Raw genomic sequence first — 24,321 nt, 5'->3', positions numbered from 1 at the left:
AAAAGCCAAAACAAAAGGATCTCTCCAGAAGCAGTAATAACATCTAGCAGTCTTTAGAAACACTACTCCAGAGATTAGAAATGGGTCTGGATCATCAACTCAGTGACATGGAAAACCTAAACTAGGTATAAGACCAGAGTTTTTCTTGGTGCCCAAACACAGTATTAACACTATGTACCTAAAATCTCCCGTGAGGCATGATTTGTATCAGAAAGGGGAACTAGGGCTTCCCTGCTGGTGCAGTGGTTGACAATCCACCTGCCAATGCAGGGGACACCGGTTCGAGCCCTGGTCCGGGAAGATCACACATGCCGTGGAGCACAACTAAGCCCGTGTACCACAACTACTGAGGCTGCACTCTAGAGCCCGCAAGCCACAAATACTGAGCCCATGAGCCACAACTACTGAAGCCCGTGCGCCTAGAGCCCGTGCTCCGCAACAAGAGGAGCACTGCAATGAGAAGCCCACGCACCACAACGAAGTGTAGCCCCCGCTCACCACAACTAGAGAAAGCCAGCGTGCAGCAACGAAGACCCAACGCAGCCAAAAATTAATTAAATAAAATTTTTAAAAAGCCGTCAGATTTCTAATTAATAACTGTAAGCTTTCCAAATCATTAAAAAAAAAAGGAGGAGGAAATAAGCACTGTCAAAACCACAAGACCTAATAAGCAGAAAGAACCAGGAAGAGACATCCAGGAAACTCTAGAGTACCTGCAGGATGAATCGCTGCTTGTATGTATACTCTTGGTCCATGACAGGCCGCCGGGAATCAACATACATGTTGAACTGTGAGATTCTAGTCTTCAATTCTTCATATAATTCAGCCACCTGAGAAAAACACATTGGGAGATGATGTCTCCAAGTGATTATATTATTCAGAATAGCGAATGCACTAGAAAAGTAGTACATAATGGGGAAAGCATGAGTATGTCTATGGGATGAAACACTGCAGCTATTAAGAACCATATTATTAGGACTTCCCTGGTGGCACAGTGGTTAAGAATCCACCTGCCAGTGCAGGGGACACGGGTTCGAGCCCTGGTCTGGGAAGATCCCACATGCTGTGGAGCAACTAAGCCCGTGTGCCACAACTACTGAGCCTGCAAGCAGCAACTACTGAGCCCACGCACCACATCTACAGAAGCCTGCATGCTCTAGAGCCTGTGCTCCGCAACAAGAGAAGCCACCGCAATGAGAAGCCCGCGCACTGCAACGAAGACCCAATGCAGCCAAAAAAATAAATGAAAAAAATCTAAAAACTCATTTAAAGAACCATCTTATTAAAGATTAATTAATAAAGAATGGAAAGGATGCTCAATACAATATTAACAGAAAAGACCAGGATACAAAGCTGTATATGCTTCACGATCCCAGTTTATAAGCACACACAGGAAACCACTGCAAATGCACAAACACAGTCATCTACAGGTGTCAGAGGAGCAGGAGACTGTGATCACAGCCTTTGCTTTAAGTCCTTTAAACACTTCCGAAACCTCTGCCATAAACGTATACTTCTTTTGTGATTAAACACAAGCTAAGAGGGGACTTCCCTGGTGGTGCAGTGATTAAGAAGCTCCCTGCCATCGCAGGAGACGCGGGTTCGAGCCCTGGTCTGGGAAGATTCCACATGCCACGGAGCAACTAAGCCCGTGCGCCACATCTACTGAGCCTGCGCTCTAGAGCCCGTGTGCCACAACTACTGAGCCCGCTCACCTAGAGCCCGAGCTCTGCAACAAGAGAAGCCACCTCAAAGAAGAGTAGCCCCCGCTCACCGCAACTAGAGAAAGCCTGCGTGCAGCAACAAAGACCCAATGCAGACAAAAATAAATAAATAAATAATAATTTTATTAAAAAAAAATCTTCTGTAAGGCTGTAGTATTGATACATACAACTTCTCTAATTAAAAATCAACTAAAAATTATGCAAGTCACTGTCTCTGATCAAAATGCAATAAAAACAAAAATATTAACAAAAAACAAGATACCTAAAAATATTCCTTTCTACCTGTAAACTCAAATATTCTTCTAAAAACTCTGAATCAAGGAGGAAACCAACACTAAAATAAGTTACAGACAGGGAAAACAATGAGATCCCTACATGTCACAAATCAATGAGATGTGCCCCAAACTGTGCTCATAAGAAAATTCACAGCTTTAAATACCTTTAATTAGAAAGACTGAAAGTATTAAGAAATTAAATTCTCATCTCAGTAAGACTAAAAACGTAAACCAAGAGACACAGAAAAACTAAATTAATGGAAAAAATTAAAAATCAATCCTTTGAAATCCTCCACCTTTCCCCTTCCCTCAAAACACCTGCACAGTAAAACTGACAAATCAAACCAAGAGTAAGTTCTCTGAAAATAAAAATAAAACAGATTCAAAAAAAAACAAACAAAAAAGACAGATTGTCTTGCAAACTGTGCAGTAAAGGATTAAGTCAGCAGGCCCGGCTGTCCACACCCTGGACATTCCAAAGAAAGGTTTGGCTCCTGGCAGGTCACCTCCAGGCCCTTGGAATATCCTGCCTTGTAAGAGTGACTTTGTTTACCTGAGGCCTTGGACACAACAAACAGTTCATGGTAGCAATGTGACTTCTGTATGGTGGGGACATACAGTATCAGTAACCTCTGGAGGGGCTAAAAACTAAGGAAGTTAAGGTCAGCCATGTGGGCACCCCACACTTATGTAACCAACCCTCAATAAAACCTTGGACGCCAAGGCTCGGGACAGCCTCCCTGGCTTGCAGTACTTCACGTGGGTTGTCACACATCGTGCTGCCCAGAAGACTCCCCCGGCTGCAAGCTGGCACCTGGTCTCTGTCTCTCCTGGCTCCTCCCCACCCACCTCTTACCTTTGCTGACCTTAATCTGTGTCCTTCAGCTGTAGTCAACTGTAACGGTGAACGGAACACATAAATTCTACCAAAGCTGGAAACGAGGATGTACTTCTTGGAATACTCTCTGCTACCCTGGGTACTGCTGGTACTTGATAAACATTTGATAAGTCATCTTTACTTGCATTCAAAGAATTTATAACTTACCTCTCTAATTCTCTTGATCTGAATGTAATTTAACCGTCCCCAGTCAAGTTCATCCTTTAAATACATAAAAGGATAATATTCAATATTGACGTAACAAATTAGAGCTAATTTGGCTACTGTAATCCATATATCTCAGCTAAAAGTATACACCAAAAAGAATATACACCAACAAGAAAAATAACATGGCTGACTCTGTGAAAGGTGACTTTCACGAGTAACTCACGTAGTTATTTTAAGGATACATCTAGGCATGGCAAATTTAAACACACAGACCTATCAACAATCTTTTGAACCTAGTCAGTTTAGAAGAACAACAACAACACGCAACCACGCCCACCCCCAAAAATGAAGGCTAACAGGTTGGTTTTTTCAAGCCCATTATCTAAAACTTTGCTGAAAACAGCAGAACGAAAAGCTTCGGGTTTCTTAGTTCTGAGCCAACACGCCGAGGCACATCCCACAGGTATTTAGTACTGGCAGGCAGCTAAGAGGCTCCTGACACAGGAAGGGTCACTACTACCCAGGGGTGGGCGACAGGCAGCACGGCTGCCTCTGGGAAGTGACTACAGCTGAAGGTGAGCCCAGGAGCTGCCCTGGACTGCGGGCCCTAAGAACCGTCCACAGTGACCTCCGCTCAGGCTGAACACTGCCGGCTCACACACAGCGCTGAGGCTGAGCTAGAGAAGGCTTGGGAAGCTTCCACGACACGGGCAGCCATCCACAAAGAAACAGCTCACCGACCTTCGGATGCCGCAGCTCTCCTCTTTGTCTGCAAGTCTGCCAAGCCTGAAAACAAATGATCCAGAGTTTCAAAATAAAAAAATTCGGTTAGCGAATAAAGTCAGTCCAATTTCAACACATTCTGACCACAGAAAATTTACAAATTTAATTTTTCCAATCTACTTCTAGAATTGGACTCCCACCCTCATCTACTTCTCCCAACACTATTTTTTTTTTTTGTCTGTGCCGCAAGGCTTACAGGATCTCAGCTCCCTGACCAGGGATGGCACCTGCGCCCCGTGCAGTGGAAGCATGCAGTCCTAACCACTGGACCGCCAGGGAAGTCCCCATCTCCCAACACACTTTGCTTACTAATGGACATCGGCAACCCTCACAGTGCTTCTGGTAGAGACGGCATGTGCTGACAAGCGGTGGCAGCCACCTTCACAGCTCACACTGGGAAAACTTACCCTGAACGCTTCAACAAGCGCAGCACAGTCACTCTTACTATTGCCACAGAAATCCACTTTGTTCCTATAAACAGACAACGAACAGTGTCACTTGACACCACTAAAACACAGTGACTTTTAAAAATATGAATGTTGGGGCTCCCCTGGTGGCGCAGTGGTTGAGAGTCCGCCTGCCGATGCAGGGGACACGGGTTTGTGCCCTGGTCCAGGAAGATCCCACATGCCGCGGAGCGGCTGGGCCCGTGAGCCATGGCTGCTAGGCCTGCGCATCCAGAGCCTGTGCTCCACAATGGGAGAGGCCACAACAGTGAGCGGCCCACGTACCGCAAAAAAAACCACAACAACAACAACAAAAAAAAACAAATATGAATGTTAAATACCTATATCCATCAAGATGCTGCCTAAAAGGCATTGCAAAAAAATTCTTCAAAGAAAGAGATGCCGCTAACAAGAGAAAAAACAAAGAGAAGATAAGACTGTTGGAGTAGCCTTACGTTACCCCCCATTCCCGCTTCTCGGCTCCCACACTCACCTATAATAAGACACTCGTCTAGACATCCAAACACATGTCCGAGGACTATGAGTTTACCAAGTTGCTGATTAACAGGAAGTTGGGCTAAAACTCTTCCTAAGAAGGTCAATTCACCATCATGGGGGTTTTCATCTCCTCTCGGCCCACTCACCGCAAGTGCTCCAACCTTTATAAAATAAATTAGTGCGATTAGCAAGCACTGATTTATTCACACTCTTTTCTTCCTTAAGGCAGGGAGTTTAAAACAGGAAACGACCAAATTCTGGTGAATAAGGTTCTAAAAGATACCTAAGTCAACTTATGAAAGATTGACACTAAAGTTTTTTAATACGTGTTTTGATACTCAGAACACATTTTATTACTTTTTAATGCTGGGAGGTGATGCTCCAGCTACCCCCACAAAAGTCTACTTAAGTCCCAGATTTAACGAACATGGCACGCACAGCACTAAACCAACCTCCAACCACCACGTCGCGTGGTCACTCACAGCCAAAACGTCCAGGCTGTGCACAGAAAACGACGTCCTCAACTTGACTAAGTGTACTTTACGGACGCCCAAGCAGGTACCCAAGGTATCAGAGGCAGCCCCAGCTTTGAGGGTCCGAGGCAGAACGTCCACAGCCCCAACAGGCCGGGGCACTGGGCACTGCATGCAGCGAGAGCAGAGCGTGGGTCAGAGGAGAGTCAGAGAATGCACAGGAGCAGAGCAGGGCTTCCAGCAACAGGAAGAGGAGAGGCTAGCATGAGGGTGAAGAGCAGAACTAGAGGGGAAGTGGGGAGAAGGCTCACAGAGCCAGGGCAGGAGAGCAGAGCTCTACGGCTGCCATCTCCTATCCAGCGCTTCTCAGCCCCGCCAACAAACAGCAATCCCCCACGGGGGGCGGGGTGAGAGAGTAGGAGCTTCACCTTCAGACAACTAACAAAGCTGGTCTGAACAACATATATAAAATCTGGAATCAAAAATTAGTCATGACGTGCTTTTCCAAGCAAATGCTCGTTATTTACAACTGTCAAAATACCTTAAAGATATCCACAGTATGAAACTTCTAAACTTCACCCAAAAAATCTTAGCTTTTCCTAACACGAACAAGTATCAGATGGTCCCACCTCCTTTAGCAGAAGGATGGTGCGTTCAATGTCACTCAGGCTAGGTGGAGAAAGGGCTGTTGCCAGCAGAGCCCTCGGTTCACCCATATCAAGTAATTTCACTTTCAATATTGTGCTTCCTAATGGACAACGCTGAAAAGAACAAAACTTAAATTCAGAAACAGTAAAAATAAGTAAATCAATTAACCTATTCACATGACTAGTACTTTAGAGAGAGAAGGAGAGAAAAAGAAGAAAGGAAAACAGAGAAAGAGGGGTGGGAGAAGGAGAGAGAGAAATGGGAGATGAAGAGATGGGGGAAGAGAAGGAGAGAGAGAGATAAAGAAGGGAAGATGGAAAAGGGAAAGGGTGAGAAAGAAAGGAGAGGAAGCGGGGAGAGAGGGAGAGAAAGGAGAGAGAGGCAGGAGAGGAAAGACAGAAGCCAGTTCCACAGCATGAACTATAAAAGCACACAGCAGGGCTTCCCTGGTGGCGCAGTGGCTGAGAGTCCGCCTGCCGATGCAGGGGACACGGGTTCATGCCCCGGTCCAGGAGGATCCCACATGCCGCGGAGCGGCTGGGCCCGGGAGCCATGGCCCCTGAGCCTGCGCGTCTGGAGCCTGTGCTCCGCAACGGGAGAGGCCACAGCAGTGAGAGGCCCGCGTACCGCAAAATAAATAAATAAATACACAGCAGCAGCGTCTGTGGACAGTCCTCCTACAGGGCCAGAAACGTGACATGGGTGTGGAGTCCCTCACTGGTGCTTAGTGACTAGAAGCCAGTTCTGTGATTAAAGACGAGTTTGATCAGAAGTGATTTTTCTGGGATCAAAATCATACGACACTCAAAATTATATTAAACTATTCAGCAAAACTGTCTACAAAAAACAAACTATGTCATAAAGATGACCAAAGTTTATTACCAACATCTCAGGAATGACATGGTCGGGGATGGAGCTGTCCCAGAAATCCTTGTATATGAGTCTGTAACAGTATCCTTTAGACACTCGTCCAGCACGGCCTGCAAAGGAGAAACATTCAAACTCTGACGTTAATTACTTTAACACTAGCATAAAGATATACTTAAGAATAACCATTAAATATTAAGAAAAACTTCCGTTATCTTCCACCAAACCAGGTCAGTTTGGTAAAAACTTCAGAGTAAGTGTTAGAAGTGATCTTCTATATACAGATTAAGTGCTGACTCCTACTCAGTGATATATAGTGGAAAATCCAATGCATATTTCTAAAGAGAACCACCTTGGCCCCAAAATACAATGGCAATCTAAACATTTTAAATACCACACATCTCCTGCAAATGCATAGTTCATACTGGTAAAAAATACAGAGGTCACCAAACAAAAGTAATCAAGCTGGCGAGAGAAGCCCCAGTGAAACGGATGGTTGTTACCCATCCCAACACCTCTGCAAAGGCGTCCTTCAAGACAATGGCTTCATATGAAATGACTGATCACACGCAAACAGCTCAAAACCAGGCCTGGACCACGGAGACCATCCTATAAACGACTGTTCTCTTGTGATGGTATTGCTTGTGCAATGGAAACTCCTTTATCCCCAAACACAATAAAATCTGAGAGACAGGAGACAGGTGGGGAGGGAGGATCCTTCACAAATACTCAGCTTTTAAAAAACAGGGCAGCCCAGGGAGGAGCTTTCCTTCCCTACCTGTGGAGCCTGGACCCCCATCCCCTTCTGCCCCCACCCACCTGTCCTGCCACAGGAGACTGAGTGCAGAGTCCAGACTGCTGCCTGCGCCACCATCTACCCGCCGTATCTTCAAATGACAGGATTGTCTAAATGGAAAATCCCAAGGTAATGACAAAACCAAAATCAACTCCTAGAACTAATCGGTGAAATCAGCAAGTCACAGGGCACAATACCAACACACAAAAACCAATCACATTTCTATACACTAGAAATGAACATGTGAAAACCAGAATTAAAAACGCCATCACAATCATTATAATCCCTCCAAATTAAACTGAATACTTAGGTGTAAATCTAGCAAAACATATACAGAGATCTGTATGCTGAAAATAATAAAATGCTGATTAAACAAATCAAAGACGACCTAAATAAAGGGAGACACACTATGTTCAGGGATACGCAGCTTCATCAGAGCAAATATATCAATTCTCCACAAACTGATGTACAGGTTAACACAATTCCTAGCAAAATCACAGGAGGCTAAAAAAAAAAAAAAAAAGATCACAGGAGGCTTTTTTGTGTGTGAATATAGACAAGATTATTCTAAAGTCTACATGGAAAGGCAAAGTAGAATAGCTAAAACAATTCTGAAAATGAAGAATAAAGTGGGAGGAATCCATCTGTTTCGTGATAAGTCTTACTATACAGTGATCAAGACAATGTGGTATTGGTAGAGAGAAAAACACACAAATAGAACGTAATGAAGAATCAGAAATACACCCAGAAAAGTACACCCAAGCGATGTTTCACAAAGGTACAGAAGCCTTCAATGGGAGGAGAACAGTGGTGCAGGAACAACTGGGCATCCATAAGCAAACCTCACACCATCTACAAAAGTTAATTCAAATGGATCACAGATACAAATGCAAAACATACCTACGAAATGTCTAGAAGAAAACACAGGAGAAAAATCTTCGCAACCTAGGGCTAGGTGACGAGCTTTACACATGACACCAGAGGCATGATCCACAAAATGAGACACTGATGAATCAGACCACACCAAAATTTAAAACTTCTTCTCTATGAAATACCCTGTTAAGAGGATTAAAAGACAAAATATAGACTGGGTGAAATATTTAGAAACCATCTATCTAATAAAGGACTCTATCTAGTATATATAATATAAAGAACTCCCAACACTCAACAATAAAAATACAAACAATCCAGTTAGAAAATGGGCCAAAGACTTGAACAGACATTTCACTGAAGAGATACAGAAGACAAATAAGCACAAGAAAAGACATTTAAGCTCATTAGCATTAAGGAGACGCAAATTAGAATTGCAATGAGATATTATGATGTACCTTTCAGAATGGCTAAAATAAAAAATAGTGGTATACCAAATGCTGGCAAGGACGTGAAAAAAACAGATCTCACACACTGCTGGTACAACTGTAAAATGGTACAGCCACCATGGAGATAGTTTGGGGCAGTTTCTTATAAAAGTAAACATATACTTCCCATACCACCCAGTAATTGCACTCCTGGGCTTTCATCCCAGAGAAATGCAATTTTATGTCCACACAAAAACTTGTACATCAATATTCACAGTAGCTTTATTTGTAATCGCCAAGAACTACAAACAGCTCAAATGTCCCTCAACAGGTGAATGGTACTGTTGACCTTAAAAATAAAATAGTAATTGGGACTTCCCTGGTGGTCCAGTGGTTAAGACTCCACGCTCCCAATGCAGGGGGCCTGGGTTCGATCCCTGGTCAGGGAACTAGATCCTGCGTGCCACAACTAAAAGATCCCAAGTGCCGCAACTAAAAGATGCCGAGTACCGCAACTAAGACCTGGTGCAGCCAAATAAATAAATATTCAAAATAAATAAATAAAAACAGTAATTTTACCAGCAAAATGGGTTTATTCAGAAATAGCAGAGAATTGCAATTTGGGACAAGCAAGCTAAGGCAAAAACCATAGGCAAGTCCCATATAAAGAAGAGGAACATTATTTTATAGAGAAAAAGGAGGAAGCTGGGAGGGATTATTTTGAACACAAGTCCACTGGAGAAAAGTGAGAGTTCAGGGTGGGGATGGTTTCTCACTGGCCGAGTTGCTGGGGCAGATGACTTCTTGTGGGAGATGCAAGGCACAGTTTTTCCTGTTGGGGCCTATAACTGATGCTTCTTTCCTGTTGCTGGTTCTTATTGGCATCTGAAGTTGACAATTCTTCCCGTAATTGAGCTCCAGTGGTACTTCAGGTGTACCGAACAAGAGCGCCCCCTTCTGACCTCCCCCTCCATTTTAGAGAGGTTTCCCTTTACTAATTTTCAAAATACAATGGAATATTATTCAGCAATAAAAAGGAAACTTTTGACACATGCAGCAACTTGGATGGAGCTTAAGGACACTACAGCGAGTGAAGAAAGCCAATCTTAAAAGGTTACATGTGGTATGATTCCACCTAAATGATGTCCTTGAAAGGCCACAGCTATGGCTATGAAGAAGGGGTTCGAGGTCAGCAGAGAGTGGCAGGGGACAGTGTGACTAGAGATGCAGCACCAGGCAGCTCCTTCAAGGCAGCTGGAACAGTTCTGTGTCCTGACCGTGGCGGTGGCTACCCATGGGATCAACTGGAGAGAAGCCTGCACAGTGTGAACCTGGGCAACTGACTAGGGTCCGCGGTCCAGCCCTGTGCTGACATCAGCTGCCTGGGCTGACGCTGCACCGAGGTAGGAGGTGTCACCACTGACAAGCTGAGATGCTGGGGCTAGGGTTCAAGGGACTCTATGTACTATTTTTTACAACTTCCTGTATGGGAAAAATTTTCTCAGCATAGAAATTTTGAACATACAAAAAGACAAAGGATACAATTCCTATAATCTCAAGACTGACCCAAAAATAATCACTTTAAACATTTTTGTGTATCTATTGGGTTGGCTTTTTTCCATTACACCTTATGGCAAAAACCAAAAGAACTTTTTGGTCAACAATATTTCTAATCACTTCTTCTAAGCATAGTTTTATGTTCTGGGTTTTTTTTGGCAGGGGTGGGGGTTGAGATGATTATAACAATACATAAGCTTTTCCCAAGGTGATGAGAAGCTCTCTATGACCATATTTCAGTGACTCCTTAATCATTCTCTTTTTTTTTAAATTAATTAATTAATTTTTGGGGCTGTGTTGGGTCTTCATTGCGGCACGTGGGCTTTAGTTGCGGCGAGCGGGGGCTACTCTTCGTTGCGGTGCGTGGGTTTCTTATTGCGGTGTCTTCTCTTGTTGCAAAGCACGGGCTCTAGGCGTGCGGGCTTCAGTAGTTGTGGCACGCGGGCTCAGTAGTTGTGGCGCATGAGTTTAGTTGCTCCGCGGCCTGTGGGATCAGGGCTCAAACCCATGTCCCTTGCACTGGCAGGCGGATTCTTAACCACTGCGCCACCAGGGAAGTCCCTTAATCATTCTCTCTTAATCCCTCTCCAGGCAAGTCATTTCAAGAGAGGTAACACGACAACATGGTTAAAGTTGCGGGCTGTAGCCACACGTCTGGGTCCTAGTCTCGGTCCCAGCACTTCCCAGGGTAACCCGAGCAGGCTACTCCTTCTGTGTGTCGGCTGCATCACTGAGAAGTCCGGGTGTTAACAGCGCGCTACCTCACTGGGGGAATGAGGGGTAAATGCGTAAGTACACGGAAAACACTTAGACTCGTGCCTGGCCTGTGGCAAGCATTCAGTAAATGTGGCCTCTATTCTGTTTTTTGACGTGGTAGCTTTATGATCCAACCCAACAGGTATTCTTGGAGCAGTCCTTCAGCTGTCCTCCCTGAAGGCTCTCTCATAAAGCACAAGCTACGTCTCAGTCCATGGCGAGAAGGCTGTGCCCTGGGGCCACTCCCTGCAGGCAACTGCACAGCCACTGTGGCCAAAGCCCCCCCCACCCCCCGACACCCTGGCCCCGACAAACGACTCCACACCCTCGTCTCCCCAGCAATACACCATGTGCACTCGCAGAAAAGGCTGACCCCTCCGTGGAGCCAGCTCAGCTCAGGAAAAAATCATCCCAAAAGGATGAAAACTTGGAGAGAAGTCAGAGGAAGGACTAGCAGCAATTAACAAGTGACCCGCACGGCTTCCGTAACTAGTCACTGTGAAAGATGACAGGACTCTCATCCAGTATGTGCAAAGGCTCTTACCTACTTCAATGGACACGAGGAGGATCGTGGATTTGAACAGAGAGCCTGACAGTATGAAATGCTGTTGCTTAGAACTTAAAACCAGTTCCAATAAAGGAAATCTCTGAATAAGACTAAAGGTACAAAAAGCAAAAAATTCAAGAAGACACCCGAATGCGCCACCAACTCCTGTTATTGTGCTGGAACACAAATGCCTTACCTTTTCTCTGATCACAACTGGTTTTAGAGGCCCAGCTCAATCGCAAGCTCTGGTAATTCGTATCTTCATCACAAACCAGAGTTCTAGTCAAACAGAAATCTATAACTGTCATTTAAAAAAGAGAATGTAAATACCAGGCTAGCAAAAAATAACTGTGTAACAATCACAGTGCACAGCGATAAGACAATTTATGAAACACACAGCCTTTAGAATTAGTGTACACACAGAAGCCTCTGGAAATGCACCGGCCATTCCCGACTGCCTAGGACGGGGAGGCCGGGGTCCCATTCTTTCTTCTAAGTCCTGGGAGTCTGGGCAGAAAGAACATATGCCCTGTAAGAGCCCACACGTCATAATACGAGCCTACGCGGGCTGCAGCGACAGGCCGGCCTCACAGGGCTGCACAGAAGCACAGGTAAAGTGGGGGACTGCCAGGTCCCAATCCCGTGTGCATGCTGGCGGGGTGGGGGGTGGGGGGGACAGCCGCTCTCAGCATCTCTGTGCTGCAGTGTCCCACTCCCAGCCCCTGGGAGGAGAGCAGGCAGCTGGTGGGGCAGTGCTGGCTCCTGTCCCCGCCTGCCTCGGCCTCGGCCTGCTCCTCAGCGCCGCTTCCCTCCTCAGCAACCTCCTGCTCACTGACTGCGCCACCACCACCAGCCCTCCTTGCTGGCTCCCCAGGGCTCTTGAACACTCCTCCCGCCATAGCGTTTGGGGATCTCCATTCCCATAAAAACGGTGCCGGCAGCGCCGAGGCCCTCGGTTTCGAGACCCCATCTCCCACCTGTCTCAGCATCTCTTTCCCACCGCCCTACCTGACCCCACTCAATCTCAATCGCAAGCATCTTTCCCTGGCACCAGACCGCTTTCCTCCCCTCCCACCCCCCCCACTCCCCGTCCTGTAACCCTACCCTTAATCCCTACAAACGGACCTGCCATCTGTGCATGTCAGGGCCTGCTGCTAACTGTCCCCGCCCCTCCGCCTAATGACCTTCCTTCCCTCCTGACCAAGCCACGGGCTCCCAGCCCCCACTGTGACCACTCCACACATCTTCCTTGACCCCTGGCCTCCTGTCACCCTGCTCTGCTCAGCTGACTCGACCCCAGGCCTGCTGATCACAGCTCTCCACCTACACCGCGCAGCCCAAGTGGCGGGAGAGGGAAGAAGAGAAACAAAACGGGCTGTAGGCTGACGGCGTCCTTTAAGCTCCCGGTCGCCAGCGGCCCTTGGGACTCAGGCTGCCCCGTCCATCCAGCCTCCTCACACCTCCAGCACTTCCTGTCCTGCTCGCTTTCAGCTGAGGCCTGGCCTCTGGCTCACGGGGAACGCAGAGGCCATCAGAGGACCCTGCGCCCCCTCGGCAGCACCCCTCCGCCCACATCGGCCTCCTCCCCAGGATGGGAGCCAAGCCGCCCACCAGGTGCCTCGCCCCGCCCCCACGGCCGGCTCCCACGCGCCCTCTGCGCCTCTGGGCCCCGCGCCGCCTGGCACACACGTTCTCCCGGCCCGCCAGCGCTCCGGCCGCTGCCCCGGCTCCCCGCCCGCCCGTCACAGAAACCACCACAGGAGCGCCCTCTGGCTTCACGACCCCCAGTGCCTCGGCGCCGACCCTCCGTGACCCCTCCAAGCCGGCCGCGCCTCCACAGGCTCCCCCCTTGAACCGCCCGCTCGTGCTCCCTGGGCGGCGCGGAGCCCTGGCCCTAACCTCCTCAAGGCCGCCACCGGCACATCCGCCGGCGTCTCAACAGCCCGGGCCAGTCTCCGCTGACTCCCGGGGGTGGGGCGCACGGCGGGGAGTCACCACGAGCCGTGAAACCGCTGCACCCGACCCCTCAGCAAGTCAAATCCCCGCAGGCTCCGCCCAGGAACGGCCGCCTCCGCCTCTGCCCCCCGGGCTCCCCTCCTAAGGCACCCGACACCCACCGGCCCTCTCCTCGGCCTCATCTCCGTCTCCCCCACCATGTCCCCCACAGGCTGTCGAGCGGACCTGACGTGCCGTCGTTCCTCCCTCACATGTCGCTGACGTCCCCGGCTCCCTCGGGAAAAGCTGGAGTCTCCGATGCCCTGGCGGCCTCCGCGCCTGGTGCCCTGGTGCCCGTGACCCCCCTGACCTCGCCCCGTCCAGCTCGCCCGGCCTCCCGGCTGTCCCACGCTCCTTCAGGGACTTGGCACCTCCCGTCCCTTCTACAGAAACGCCCTTCCCGCAGATGCCCCCACTGGCCGCTGCCCCCGCGGCTCCGGCTGCCCCTCCCTGACCCCTGCCCCGCTCCTCCACCTCTTCCTCTGGACATGCAGCAGTCTATCTGGCGGCACGTCGCTGTTTGTCTAACTGATCGCCTGCGTGTCAACACCCGCCCCCCACGTGTCAGGAGAACGGAGCCTCGCCTGTTTTTGCACTGTCCCCGCAGCACCTGGACGGCCGCTGGCCCAGACGGAGGGCTGCCGTGGCGCCGGCTGACCTGTCCCAGCCACACTGGCCACCTTGCTGCTCCTCGCAGCTGCTCCCCACGCTGTCCCGCCTCTTTCCACTCTCACTCCTCACCCAAGTCACGCCTTCCTCAGCTATCACGTCCTCACAGAGGTGTTCCCACATCGCCCCATCTAAAAGGTCATTTACCCAATTAACTGTAACCCCTTTTTTTGATTTATTTCCCTACATAACATCTACCTCGACCTGAAATTGCACCTATTTCTTCCCCTGCTAACTGCCTGGCTCTCCCACCAGAAGACAACACGCCTCACTCGCCCCGTACGCCTGCCCACCACCGAGAACAGTGCCCGGCAAGCGTCAGTCTCCCGAACATGAATTAATGCAACCTCACAGCGTCATCAAGGACACACACGTGGGAGACCAGACTATGAGTGGCCTCACCCCGAGGTGACGTGGTGTCTTTCTCAACGACCTGCAGCAACGGGGCGGGCTCGGGCCCCTCCCTCCAGTCACTATGTCCAGCAGGGGCAGCCCCAAAGCTCTCCTACTGCCCACGGCGCCCCGGGGACGCCCCTGATCACTTCCTGTGTGTGTTAGTAGCTGCGCCGCAGAGGCTGCCCGGCTGAACGGACACGTGAGCTCAGAGGAGGGCGGGGGAGAGAGAAGTACAGGAGGAACTTCGGAACCCACTTTCCTACATTCTCTCCTCCAGAGCAGGGGAAGAGACGGGGAAGAACAACTCCTGAGGGACACACAGGCTACAAATACTATGGTTTACTTTGTGAGGAGAACAGCAGGATCTCACCATATTTGACGTCTGGAACCGTGACAGAACTCTCCGCAATGTTGGTAGACAGAATGACCTATCAAACGTCAAAAAAAGAATCTGACATGCTCACTATATACAGGAAATCATTAGGCACTGGGCTCAAATTTTGAAATTAGCCATTTTTTCTATTTTATACAGAAGTCACAGTTAGTCAAGGGTCCTGGGGGCGGGGCACGAGGAGGAGTCAGTGCAGTGCGGGCTCAGCAGCCAAACCTGCTCTGAATCCCAGCTCTGCTCTACCCCAGCGTTGGACCCTGGACTACTTAACCTCAGTTTTCTCATCTATAAAATGGAGATGATAATATCTTCCCTATTACTTGAGTTAATAAACGTGAAATGCTTAGAACTGCTCCAGGCGTGAGCCAAGTGCTCATAAATATTAGCTATTACCTGTAGCACCAGCATCCAATCACTGGACACCTACTTCGTGTCAGGCACTACAGCACTACCACAATTTAAGTACGGACATATATTATTATAATTAACCTTCCTAACAGCTCTGCAAGGTAAATGTTATCGACTCTACTTTCCAACAGTAAAATTAAGTCTGAGAAGCGATGTGCTCAGAGGCACACACCTACAGGGGACAGAGACCCATGTCATCTGTCCAACTCCCCACGCATGCTCTTAACCCCTACACCTCAATGTTAAGGTACAGCCTTTTCCTGGTGGAATCATTCCAGGGGTCCAGTGGAAGCCGCTGATGTACAGAAAACCAGGCCCATGCAACACAGAAGGTTCATAAAAGCAGCAGGCAAGAAACAGGGCAAAGACAGCTCTCCCTGACCTCAGATATGATAGCTTCAGGGGGTCTTGGAATTACCCAGGGGCACAGAGCACAACCAGGCTAAAGTTCCCAGGAAGGTCTGCAGTACATAAGAGCCCTGAGTTGCCATGCAAGGTCTAGGCTGCCCCTAGAGATGCAGAACCTTCTCACTGGAATCAAGGGGGCTGGGCTGCATGTCTGGAGTCCCTGATGATCTCAAGCAGCACTAGAAGGGTTGTGATAAGACAATCCCATCATTCACACATAAAAAAGAAAATTAAAGAAATACTCTTAAACCAGGACTAAGAACGTGGGTTCTAACCAAAACCTCCAGCGCAGTGCCAGGGACAAGAGAACAGTCCCACAGTTAGAGAACTGCTGGGGGTAAGAGGCGCTGAAATCCACTAGAAACAAGGTCCTGAGGCGGAGGAAATAAAAAACCTTAGCAAACTGACTTATAAAATACAGACAAAATCAAATAACATACTTGGCTCATCAGGCAAGTGCTTGTTTAGGTGACTAACCACCAGCTACAGAACATATCGGACAAACAGCTGGAATGTCAGCACTTCTCATTAGCAGAGTCTCTAAGGAAAATGTACCTAAGTGCTCAGAACTGCTCTCCCAGCTGTCCTACCTTTCTGTACCCAGGCACTGGACTTAAAAACACGTTATTCTGTTCTTCCAAAGTCACACTTGAATGGAGTGGATAGACCTGTAACCTAAGAAAGAAGTAAATGAAATAAAATATCCATAAAGACTAGATATACATGAAAATGAATAACTACTCATTGAGATCATTAAAATTATTTAAGCTAGAAACAATACAATGCTTTACAGTAAAAATACAACAGTATCATTTTAAACACACCTTTTATGAACCATGTTTGTGAGAAGTTCATGCATATAGTTTATTTCACCCAGACCTAGGGAAGAAAAAGAGTGGATGGGGAAAAAAAGATTTGTATTTATTTCTAGAAAACAACCTTTAAATTAAGATGACATCTTTTATAAATACGGCTCTACCAATTCATTTTATCTGACTTTTTTATCCTCTTCACCTAAATATATCAGAATTACAAGTGAAAAATGCATAATGACACTGACTACCACTAACTCAAAAATATGAGAAAAACCATATTCTTTCTATGTTTTCCTTTCCACAGCAATGACTGCCTGTGAGTGCTGGCCATAGGAGATGAGTAATTTTACATTCCTCTCTTCCCCCCACTGGTTTTCCAAATGTCCTACTTTGATTATGCAAAATTTTACAACCAAAAAATAATATTTAAAAAGTCTTCGTCACAGAGATGTTTTAAATTTTTTTCATAAGGTTCATATTTGTAAATAAAGCATGATTGCAGATATAATTAGTTAAGATGAGGTCACAGTGGAGAAAAATAGGCCTTTATTCCAATAGGACTGGTGTCCTCATAAGAAGACACCCGCACAGAAAATGCCACGTAACGATCAAGGCAGAGATAGAAGTATTGCAGCCACAAGCCAAGGAGGGCCAAAGACTGACGGCCGAGAGAAGCTGGGAAGAGTCAAGGAAGGATTCTACCCAGAGCCTCAGAGGGAGCAGGGCCCTGCTGACACCTTGATTTTGAACTTCTAGTCTCCAGCAGAGTGAAAGAATAAACTTCTCTTGTTCTAAGCCTTCTGGTTTATAGCACTTTGTTACAGTAGCCCTAAAAAAACTAACACAGAACCATTCCCCAAAGATCAATTAATGAAATAAATATACTGTCAAATGAACTCACATAAACACATAAAACAAAAACAACAAAAACTGTAAAATATCATTTATACATATTTTATTCAGGCAATGTTTAGCAGTTAGAAAGCATTTATTTCACATCAGGTGTTCTTAAGATAGTACTGCCCTGACTCTACTTTGGTCATTTCTTCCTTGATACAATATTATGCACACAGCAATCACTGACAACTATTTATTGGGACAAATGCAACTCCATACCACTGTCAGCTAATGCTTGTTTCCTGGATATAAAACTAATCCGTACCAACCTAAGCAAAACATGATCAAAGTTCTAAACTCCCATGCTGCATTCCAAAGTAAAAGGTTACTTTATTCATGCTTTTTGTTCTCCACCACAATTAGCACAAATACTCATATGTTCTACATATTACCTTCCAACAGCAAAGAATACATGAATTATTGTCATAAGGTTTCATAAAGCTATACCACTTGATTAAAAAATCAACATCATCATTTTGAAAAAGTACAATTTAACAAAAATTAATCTTTAAGTATCTTAAGAGATTATTTTGTCAAATACTGAAGAAAAAGGAACTCAAGGGCTACCCTGATGATTTTCATGGTATTACAATAATGATATTGTTATTAAATAAGCTTTAAATACAGATTGATGACAATTACTTCACATTTATAACCATATGTATGAAATAGCAAAATTAACATAGCCAATTTTTTCTGAAGGGGGTCAGACTGCCCTCAAAAAGTTAAACTGTTCATTATGAACGTTTTTAGCAACACAAAGGTTATAGTAAGAAGTCAAACCAAAAATCACATTTATTCACATTCCCAGAGTCTACAAAGAATAAACCCGCACTACAAATACCATTTTTCACAATATGTGCGAGACACAAACTAGTCTCCATCCAGCGCAGATTCTAGATCACGGAAGAATGACACTCACCTGGCAAAAACACCAACACACTGCTCCGCTCTGACACAAATGGGGTGACCGACCAGGTCTTGGCCCTGTTAAAATGTGAAGTGCACAAGTATTAATCAAGGCTAAGTAGCCACTGTTTTTCCAGAATCCTCATATTATGGCTTCTGACCCTGAAAGGTTCTTACATCTAGGTCATCGAGTATAATTTTCCTTCTTCTACATAAGAAAACACAGAGGCCCCAGGACGTGAGACACTGTCCAAAGCCCCAGGATCACCCAAGGGACCCCAAGCCTCTTGACTACTTTCTCCCATAAAAACTCACTATCCGAAAAAGTCTTCTCTGAAATTCAGTTACTGTAATCCAGAACCTCAAAATATAAAACATTTAGAAAAACTACTATAAACAAAACTTCAACTCTAAGGAATCCAAACTAGTATTAGAAAGCATGTTTATAGACCAAGATCGCAAACTGTCCTCTCGCCTCCCTGCTGCTAGCAACATATTTAAGTTGCGCGAAGTCAGAACTTTCATTCCTCCACAAACCCTTGAGCCCCTCCCCTGTGCCAGGCCCTCCTCCATGCAGGCAGGCACAGCAGAAAGACAGACAAGCTCCCCACTCTTTGGAGCTTACATTCTAGCTAGAGAGACAGACAAGAAACAAGGAAATCAGCCCCTTCAGTTCAGCAGTAAGACCGTGACAAGAACAAACAGGGGTCAAAGAGCCACGGAGCTGCAGTTACTAGTTTACCCCTCTCACCCCCTCCTCTTTCTTTGCGGTTACTGTTCCCAGGCACAGCATGGATTGCTGTTTCTTGACTGTTCCAAGAAAAAAATAAAGATTAGAGTGGAAATCAATGAAATAGAAAAAGAAAAACAACAGAAAAACAAAAACCTAGCTCTTTGAAAAGATCAACAAATTGATAAATCTACCTAGTTTGACCAAAAGAAAAAATGTGAGTCCATATACTACAATGAGAAATGAAAGAGAAGACATTACTAGTAGTCCTAAAAAGACACAAACTACTGAAACTGACCCAAGAAAAAACAGACAATCTGAATAGATCTATAACAAACAACAAGATTGAATTAGTAATTTTAAAACTACCCATAAAGAAAGCCCAGACCCCAATGGCTTCACAGCTGAATTCCAAAAAACATTCAAAGAGTAATACCAATTCTTCACAAACTCTTCCGAAAAAACAGAACATTTCCCAACTCATTTTATGAGGCCAGTATTACCCTGATACCAAAACCAGACAGACATAAGAAAACTACAGACCAATACCTTAAGAATATGAATGTAAAAATCCTCAACAAAATACTAAGTAAACCAAATCCAGCAACATATAAAAAGAAGTATACACCATGACCAAGTGGGATTTATCCGAGGGATGCAAAGTTTATTTAACATCTAAAAAATCAACAAAGACTAAAATCACATGATTATCTCAATAGACAAAAATCATCTAACAAAATCTAACACGCTTTCATTTAAAAAACACTCAGCAGGACATCCCTGGTGGCACAGTGGTTAAGAATCCACCTGCCAATGCAGGGGACATGTGTTTGAGCCCTGGTCCAGGAAGACCCCAGATGCTGCGGAGGAACTAAGCCCGTGTGCCACAACTACTGAGCCTGCACTCTAGAGCCCACGAGCCACAACTACTGAAGCCTACGTACCCAGAGCCCACACTCCACAACAAGAAAAGCTACCACAATGAGAAGCCCGCACACTGCAACGAAGAACAGCCCCCACTCGCTGCAACTAGAGAGAGCCCATGCACAGTAACAAAGACCCAACGCAGCCAAAAATAAAGTAATTAATCAATTTAAAAAAAGAACACTCAACAAACTAGAAATAGAAGTGAACTTTCTCAACCTGATGAAGGTCATCTACAAAAAGCCCTCAGCAAACATGATAACCTAACAGAGAAAGATGGATGTTTTCCCCCTATGATCAGTAACAAGACAAGGGCATCCACACTTGACACTTCTTTTCAACAATGTACTGGAGGTTCTAGCCAGGGCAGTTAGGCAAGAAAAGAAATACAAGGCATCCAGATTGGAAAAGAAGAAATAAAACTATCTTTATTCAGTAGATGACATGATCTTATATACAGAAACCCTAAGGAATCCTCCTAGAACTAATAAATGAGTTCAATGAAGTTGCAGAATATAAGATCAATAAACAAAAATCAATTGTTGGGGACCTTCAAGATGGCAGAGGAGTAAGACATGCAGATCACCTTCCTTCCACATCAAAAATACATCTACATGTGGAACAACTCTTACAGAATACCTACTGAACCCTGGCAGAAGACCTCAGACTTCCCAAAACGCAAGAAAATCCCCATGTACCTGGGTAGGGCAAAAGAAAAAAGAAAAAACAGAGACAGAAGAAACAATAGGGACAGGACCTGCACCTCTAGGAGGGAGCTGTGAAGGAGGAAAAGTTTCCACACGCTAGGAAGAAGCCTCACTGGCGGAGACGGGGAGTGGCGGGGGGAAGCTTCGGAGCCACGGAGAAGAGCGCAGCAACAGGGTGCAGAGGGCAAAGCGGAGACCTCTCTGCACAGAGGATCCGTGCCGACCAGCACTCAGCAGCCCGAGAGGCTTGTCTGCTCACCCGCCCAGGGGCAGATGGGGGCTGGGAGATGAGGCTCGAGCTTCGGAGGTCAGATCCCAGGGAGAGGACTGGGGTTGGCTGCGTGAACACAGCTTGAGAGGGCTAGTGTATCACAGCTAGCCAGGAGGGAGTCTGCGAAAAAGTCTGGACCTGCCTAAGAGGCAAGAGACCACTGTTTCGGGGTGCGCAAGAGAGGGGATTCCTTCCCTGTCTACCCACAGAAGGCAGAGCACCGCCTAAGCAAGCTCCAGAGATGGGCATGAGCCGCGGCTATCAGCTTGGACCCCAGAAACAGGCATGAAACGCTAACGCTGCTGCTGCTGCCACCAAAAAACCAGTGTGAAAAGCGCAGGTCACTATCCACCCCCCAACCCCCTGCCCCGGGAGTCTATGCAGCCTGTCACTGCCAGGGTCCCGTGATCCAGGGACAACTTCCCCGGGAGAACACACGGCGGCGCCCCAAGCTGTTGCCACATCACAGCAGCCTCTGCCGCTGCAGGCTCGCCCCGCATTACAATTATGACTACCTTACCCCTCCCTTCCCCCCCCCCACCGCCCGGCCTGAGTGAGCAATAGTCCCCTAATCAGCCGCTGCTTTAACCCCCTCCTGTCTGGGCGGGAACAGATGCCTGAGGGCAACCTACATGCAGAGGAGGGGTCGAAACCAAAGCTGAACCCCAGGAGCTGTTCGAACTAAGAAGAGAAAGGGAAATCTCTCCCAGCAGCCTCAGGGGCAGTGGATTAAATCCCCACAATCAACTTGATGTACCTGCATCTATGGAATACCTGAATAGACAACGAATCGTCCCAAAACTGAGGCAGGGGACTTGGGAGAAACTGCAGACTTGGGGTTTGCTCTCTGCGACTGATTTGTTTCTGATTTTTGTGTTGATCTTAGTTTAGTTTTTAGCACTTGTTATCACTGGTGGGTTTGTTTACTAGTTTGGTTGCTCTCTTTTTTTTTTCTTTTTTTTTATTATTTTAATAATTTTTAAACTTTTTTTTCTTTCCTTTTTTCTCCCTTTTCGTCTGAGCCATGTGGCTGACAGGGTCTTGGTACTCTGGCCTGATGTCAGGCCTGAGCCTCTGAGGTGGAAGAGCCGAGTTCAGGACACTGGACCACCAGACACCTTCCAGCCCCAGGTAATATCAATTGGCGAGGGCTCTCCCAGAGATCTCCATCTCAACGCTAAGACCCAGCTCCACCCAATGGCCAGCAAGCTCCAGTGCTGGACACCCCATGCCAAACAACTAGCAAGACAGGAACACAACCCCATCCATTAGCAGAGAGGCTGCCTAAAATCATAACAAGTTCACAGACCCCCCCCAAAACACCACCGGATGCAGCGCTGCCCACGAGGAAGACAAGATCCAGCCTCACCCACCAGAACACAGGCGCTAGTCCCCTCCACCAGGAAGCCTACACAACCCACTGAACCAACCTCACCCACTGGGGGCAGTCACCAAAAACAACGGGAACTACGAACCTGCAGCCTGCAAAAAGGAGACCCCAAGCACAGCAAGTTAAACAAAATGGGAAGACAGAGAAATATTCAGCAGATGAAGGAGCAAGGTAAAAACCCACCTGACCAAACAAATGAAGAGGAAATAGGCAGTCTACCTGAAAAAGAATTCAGAGTAATGACAGTAAAGATGATCCAAAATCTTGAAAACAGGATGGAGAAAATACAAGAAACGTTTAGCAAGGACACAGAAGAACTAAAGAGCAAACAATGATGAACAACAAAATAAGTGAAATTAAAAATTCTCTAGAAGGAATCAATAGCAGAATAACTGAGGCAGAAGAACGGGTAAGTGACTTGGAAGATGAAACAGTGGAAATAACTACTGCAGAGCAGAATAAAGAAAAGAGAAGGAAAAGAATTGAGGACAGTCTGAGAGACCTCTGGGACAACATTAAACACAACAACATTCGAATTACAGGGGTCCCAGAAGAAGAAGACAAAAAGAAAGGGTCTATGAAAATATCTGAAAAGATTATAGTTGAAAACTTCCCTAACATAGGAAAGGGAAAAGTCAATCCAGTCCAGGAAGCACAGAGTCCCATACAGGATAAATCCAAGGAGAAACACAACAAGACACATATTAATCAAACTATCAAAAATTAAATACAAAGAAAAAATATTAAAAGCAGCAAGGGAAAAGCAACAAATAACATACAAGGGAATCCCCATAAGGTTAACAGCTGATCTTTCAGCAGAAACTTTGCAAGCCAGAAGGGAGTGGCAGGACATATTGAAAGTGATGAAAGGGAAAAACCTACAACCAAGATTACTCTACCCAGCAAGGATCTCATTTGGATTCAATGGAGAAATTAAAACCTTTACAGACAAGCAAAAGTTAAGAGAATTCAGCACCACCAAACCAGCTTTACAACAAATGCTAAAGGAACTTCTCTAGGCAGGAAACACAAGAGAAGGAAAAGACCTAAAACAACAAACCCAAAACAAGTAAGAAAATGGTAATAGGAACATACATATCAATAATTACCTTAAATGTAAATGGATTAAATGCTCCAACCAAAAGACACAGCCTGGCTGAATGCATACAAAAACAAGACCTGTACATATGCTGTCTACAAGAGACCCACATCAGACCTAGGGACACATACAGACTGAAAGTGAGGGGATGGAAAAAGATATTCCATGCAAATGGAAATCAAAAGAAAGCTGGAGTAGCAATTCTCATATCAGACAAAATAGACTTTATTTTTATTTTTTTATTTTTGTGGTACACGGGCCTCTCACTGTTGTGGCCTCTCCCGTTGCGGAGCATAGGCTCCGGACGTGCAGGCTCAGCGGCCATGGCTCATGGACCTAGCCACTCCGTGGCATGTGGGATCCTCCCGGACCGGGGCACGAACCCATATCCCCTGCATTGGCAGGCAGACTCTCAACCACTGCGCCACCAGGGAAGTCCCAGCCAAAATAGACTTTAAAATAAAGACTATTACAAGAGACAAAGAAGGACACTACATAATGATCAAGGGATCAATCCAAGAAGAAGATATAACAATTGTAAATATTTATGCACCCAACATAGGAGCATCTCAATACATAATGCAAATGCTAAGAGCCAT

General features: G+C 46.3%; 1 protein-coding gene and 1 long non-coding RNA gene across 3 annotated transcripts in view; one reads left to right on the top strand and one right to left on the bottom strand.

Annotated features, from left to right (window-relative positions):
- The window catches only part of LOC125963659 (uncharacterized), a 239,044-nt gene that overhangs the window by 17,104 nt on the left and 197,619 nt on the right, over positions 1–24,321 (top strand). The window contains exon 1 of one of the 2 annotated variants that reach the window (XR_007475920.1): positions 1,049–1,065. The exons of the other annotated variant lie outside the window; for it this stretch is intronic. This is a non-coding gene — a long non-coding RNA (uncharacterized LOC125963659). Of the gene's footprint in view, positions 1–1,048; positions 1,066–24,321 lie in introns of those variants that run through there. 2 annotated transcript variants of the gene reach the window in all.
- TDRD9 (tudor domain containing 9) overlaps positions 1–24,321 on the bottom strand; it is a 106,355-nt gene that overhangs the window by 32,811 nt on the left and 49,223 nt on the right. The window contains exons 9-21 of the mRNA XM_033421290.2: positions 18,615–18,679; positions 16,805–16,859; positions 16,571–16,655; positions 15,144–15,201; positions 11,910–12,014; positions 6,775–6,872; positions 5,874–6,005; positions 4,767–4,932; positions 4,615–4,678; positions 4,235–4,298; positions 3,786–3,830; positions 3,045–3,098; positions 714–830 (exon numbers count right to left, since the gene is read on the bottom strand). Of these exons, the coding sequence (XP_033277181.1) occupies positions 714–830; positions 3,045–3,098; positions 3,786–3,830; positions 4,235–4,298; positions 4,615–4,678; positions 4,767–4,932; positions 5,874–6,005; positions 6,775–6,872; positions 11,910–12,014; positions 15,144–15,201; positions 16,571–16,655; positions 16,805–16,859; positions 18,615–18,679 (1,108 nt within the window). The remainder of the gene's footprint in view (positions 1–713; positions 831–3,044; positions 3,099–3,785; positions 3,831–4,234; positions 4,299–4,614; positions 4,679–4,766; positions 4,933–5,873; positions 6,006–6,774; positions 6,873–11,909; positions 12,015–15,143; positions 15,202–16,570; positions 16,656–16,804; positions 16,860–18,614; positions 18,680–24,321) is intronic.

Source organism: Orcinus orca, chromosome 2 (genome assembly GCF_937001465.1).
Source record: "Orcinus orca chromosome 2, mOrcOrc1.1, whole genome shotgun sequence".
Classification (NCBI taxonomy): Eukaryota; Metazoa; Chordata; class Mammalia; order Artiodactyla; family Delphinidae; genus Orcinus; species Orcinus orca.
Note: the sequence above shows the minus strand (reverse complement) of the source record. Positions and strands in the feature narration are given on the sequence as shown.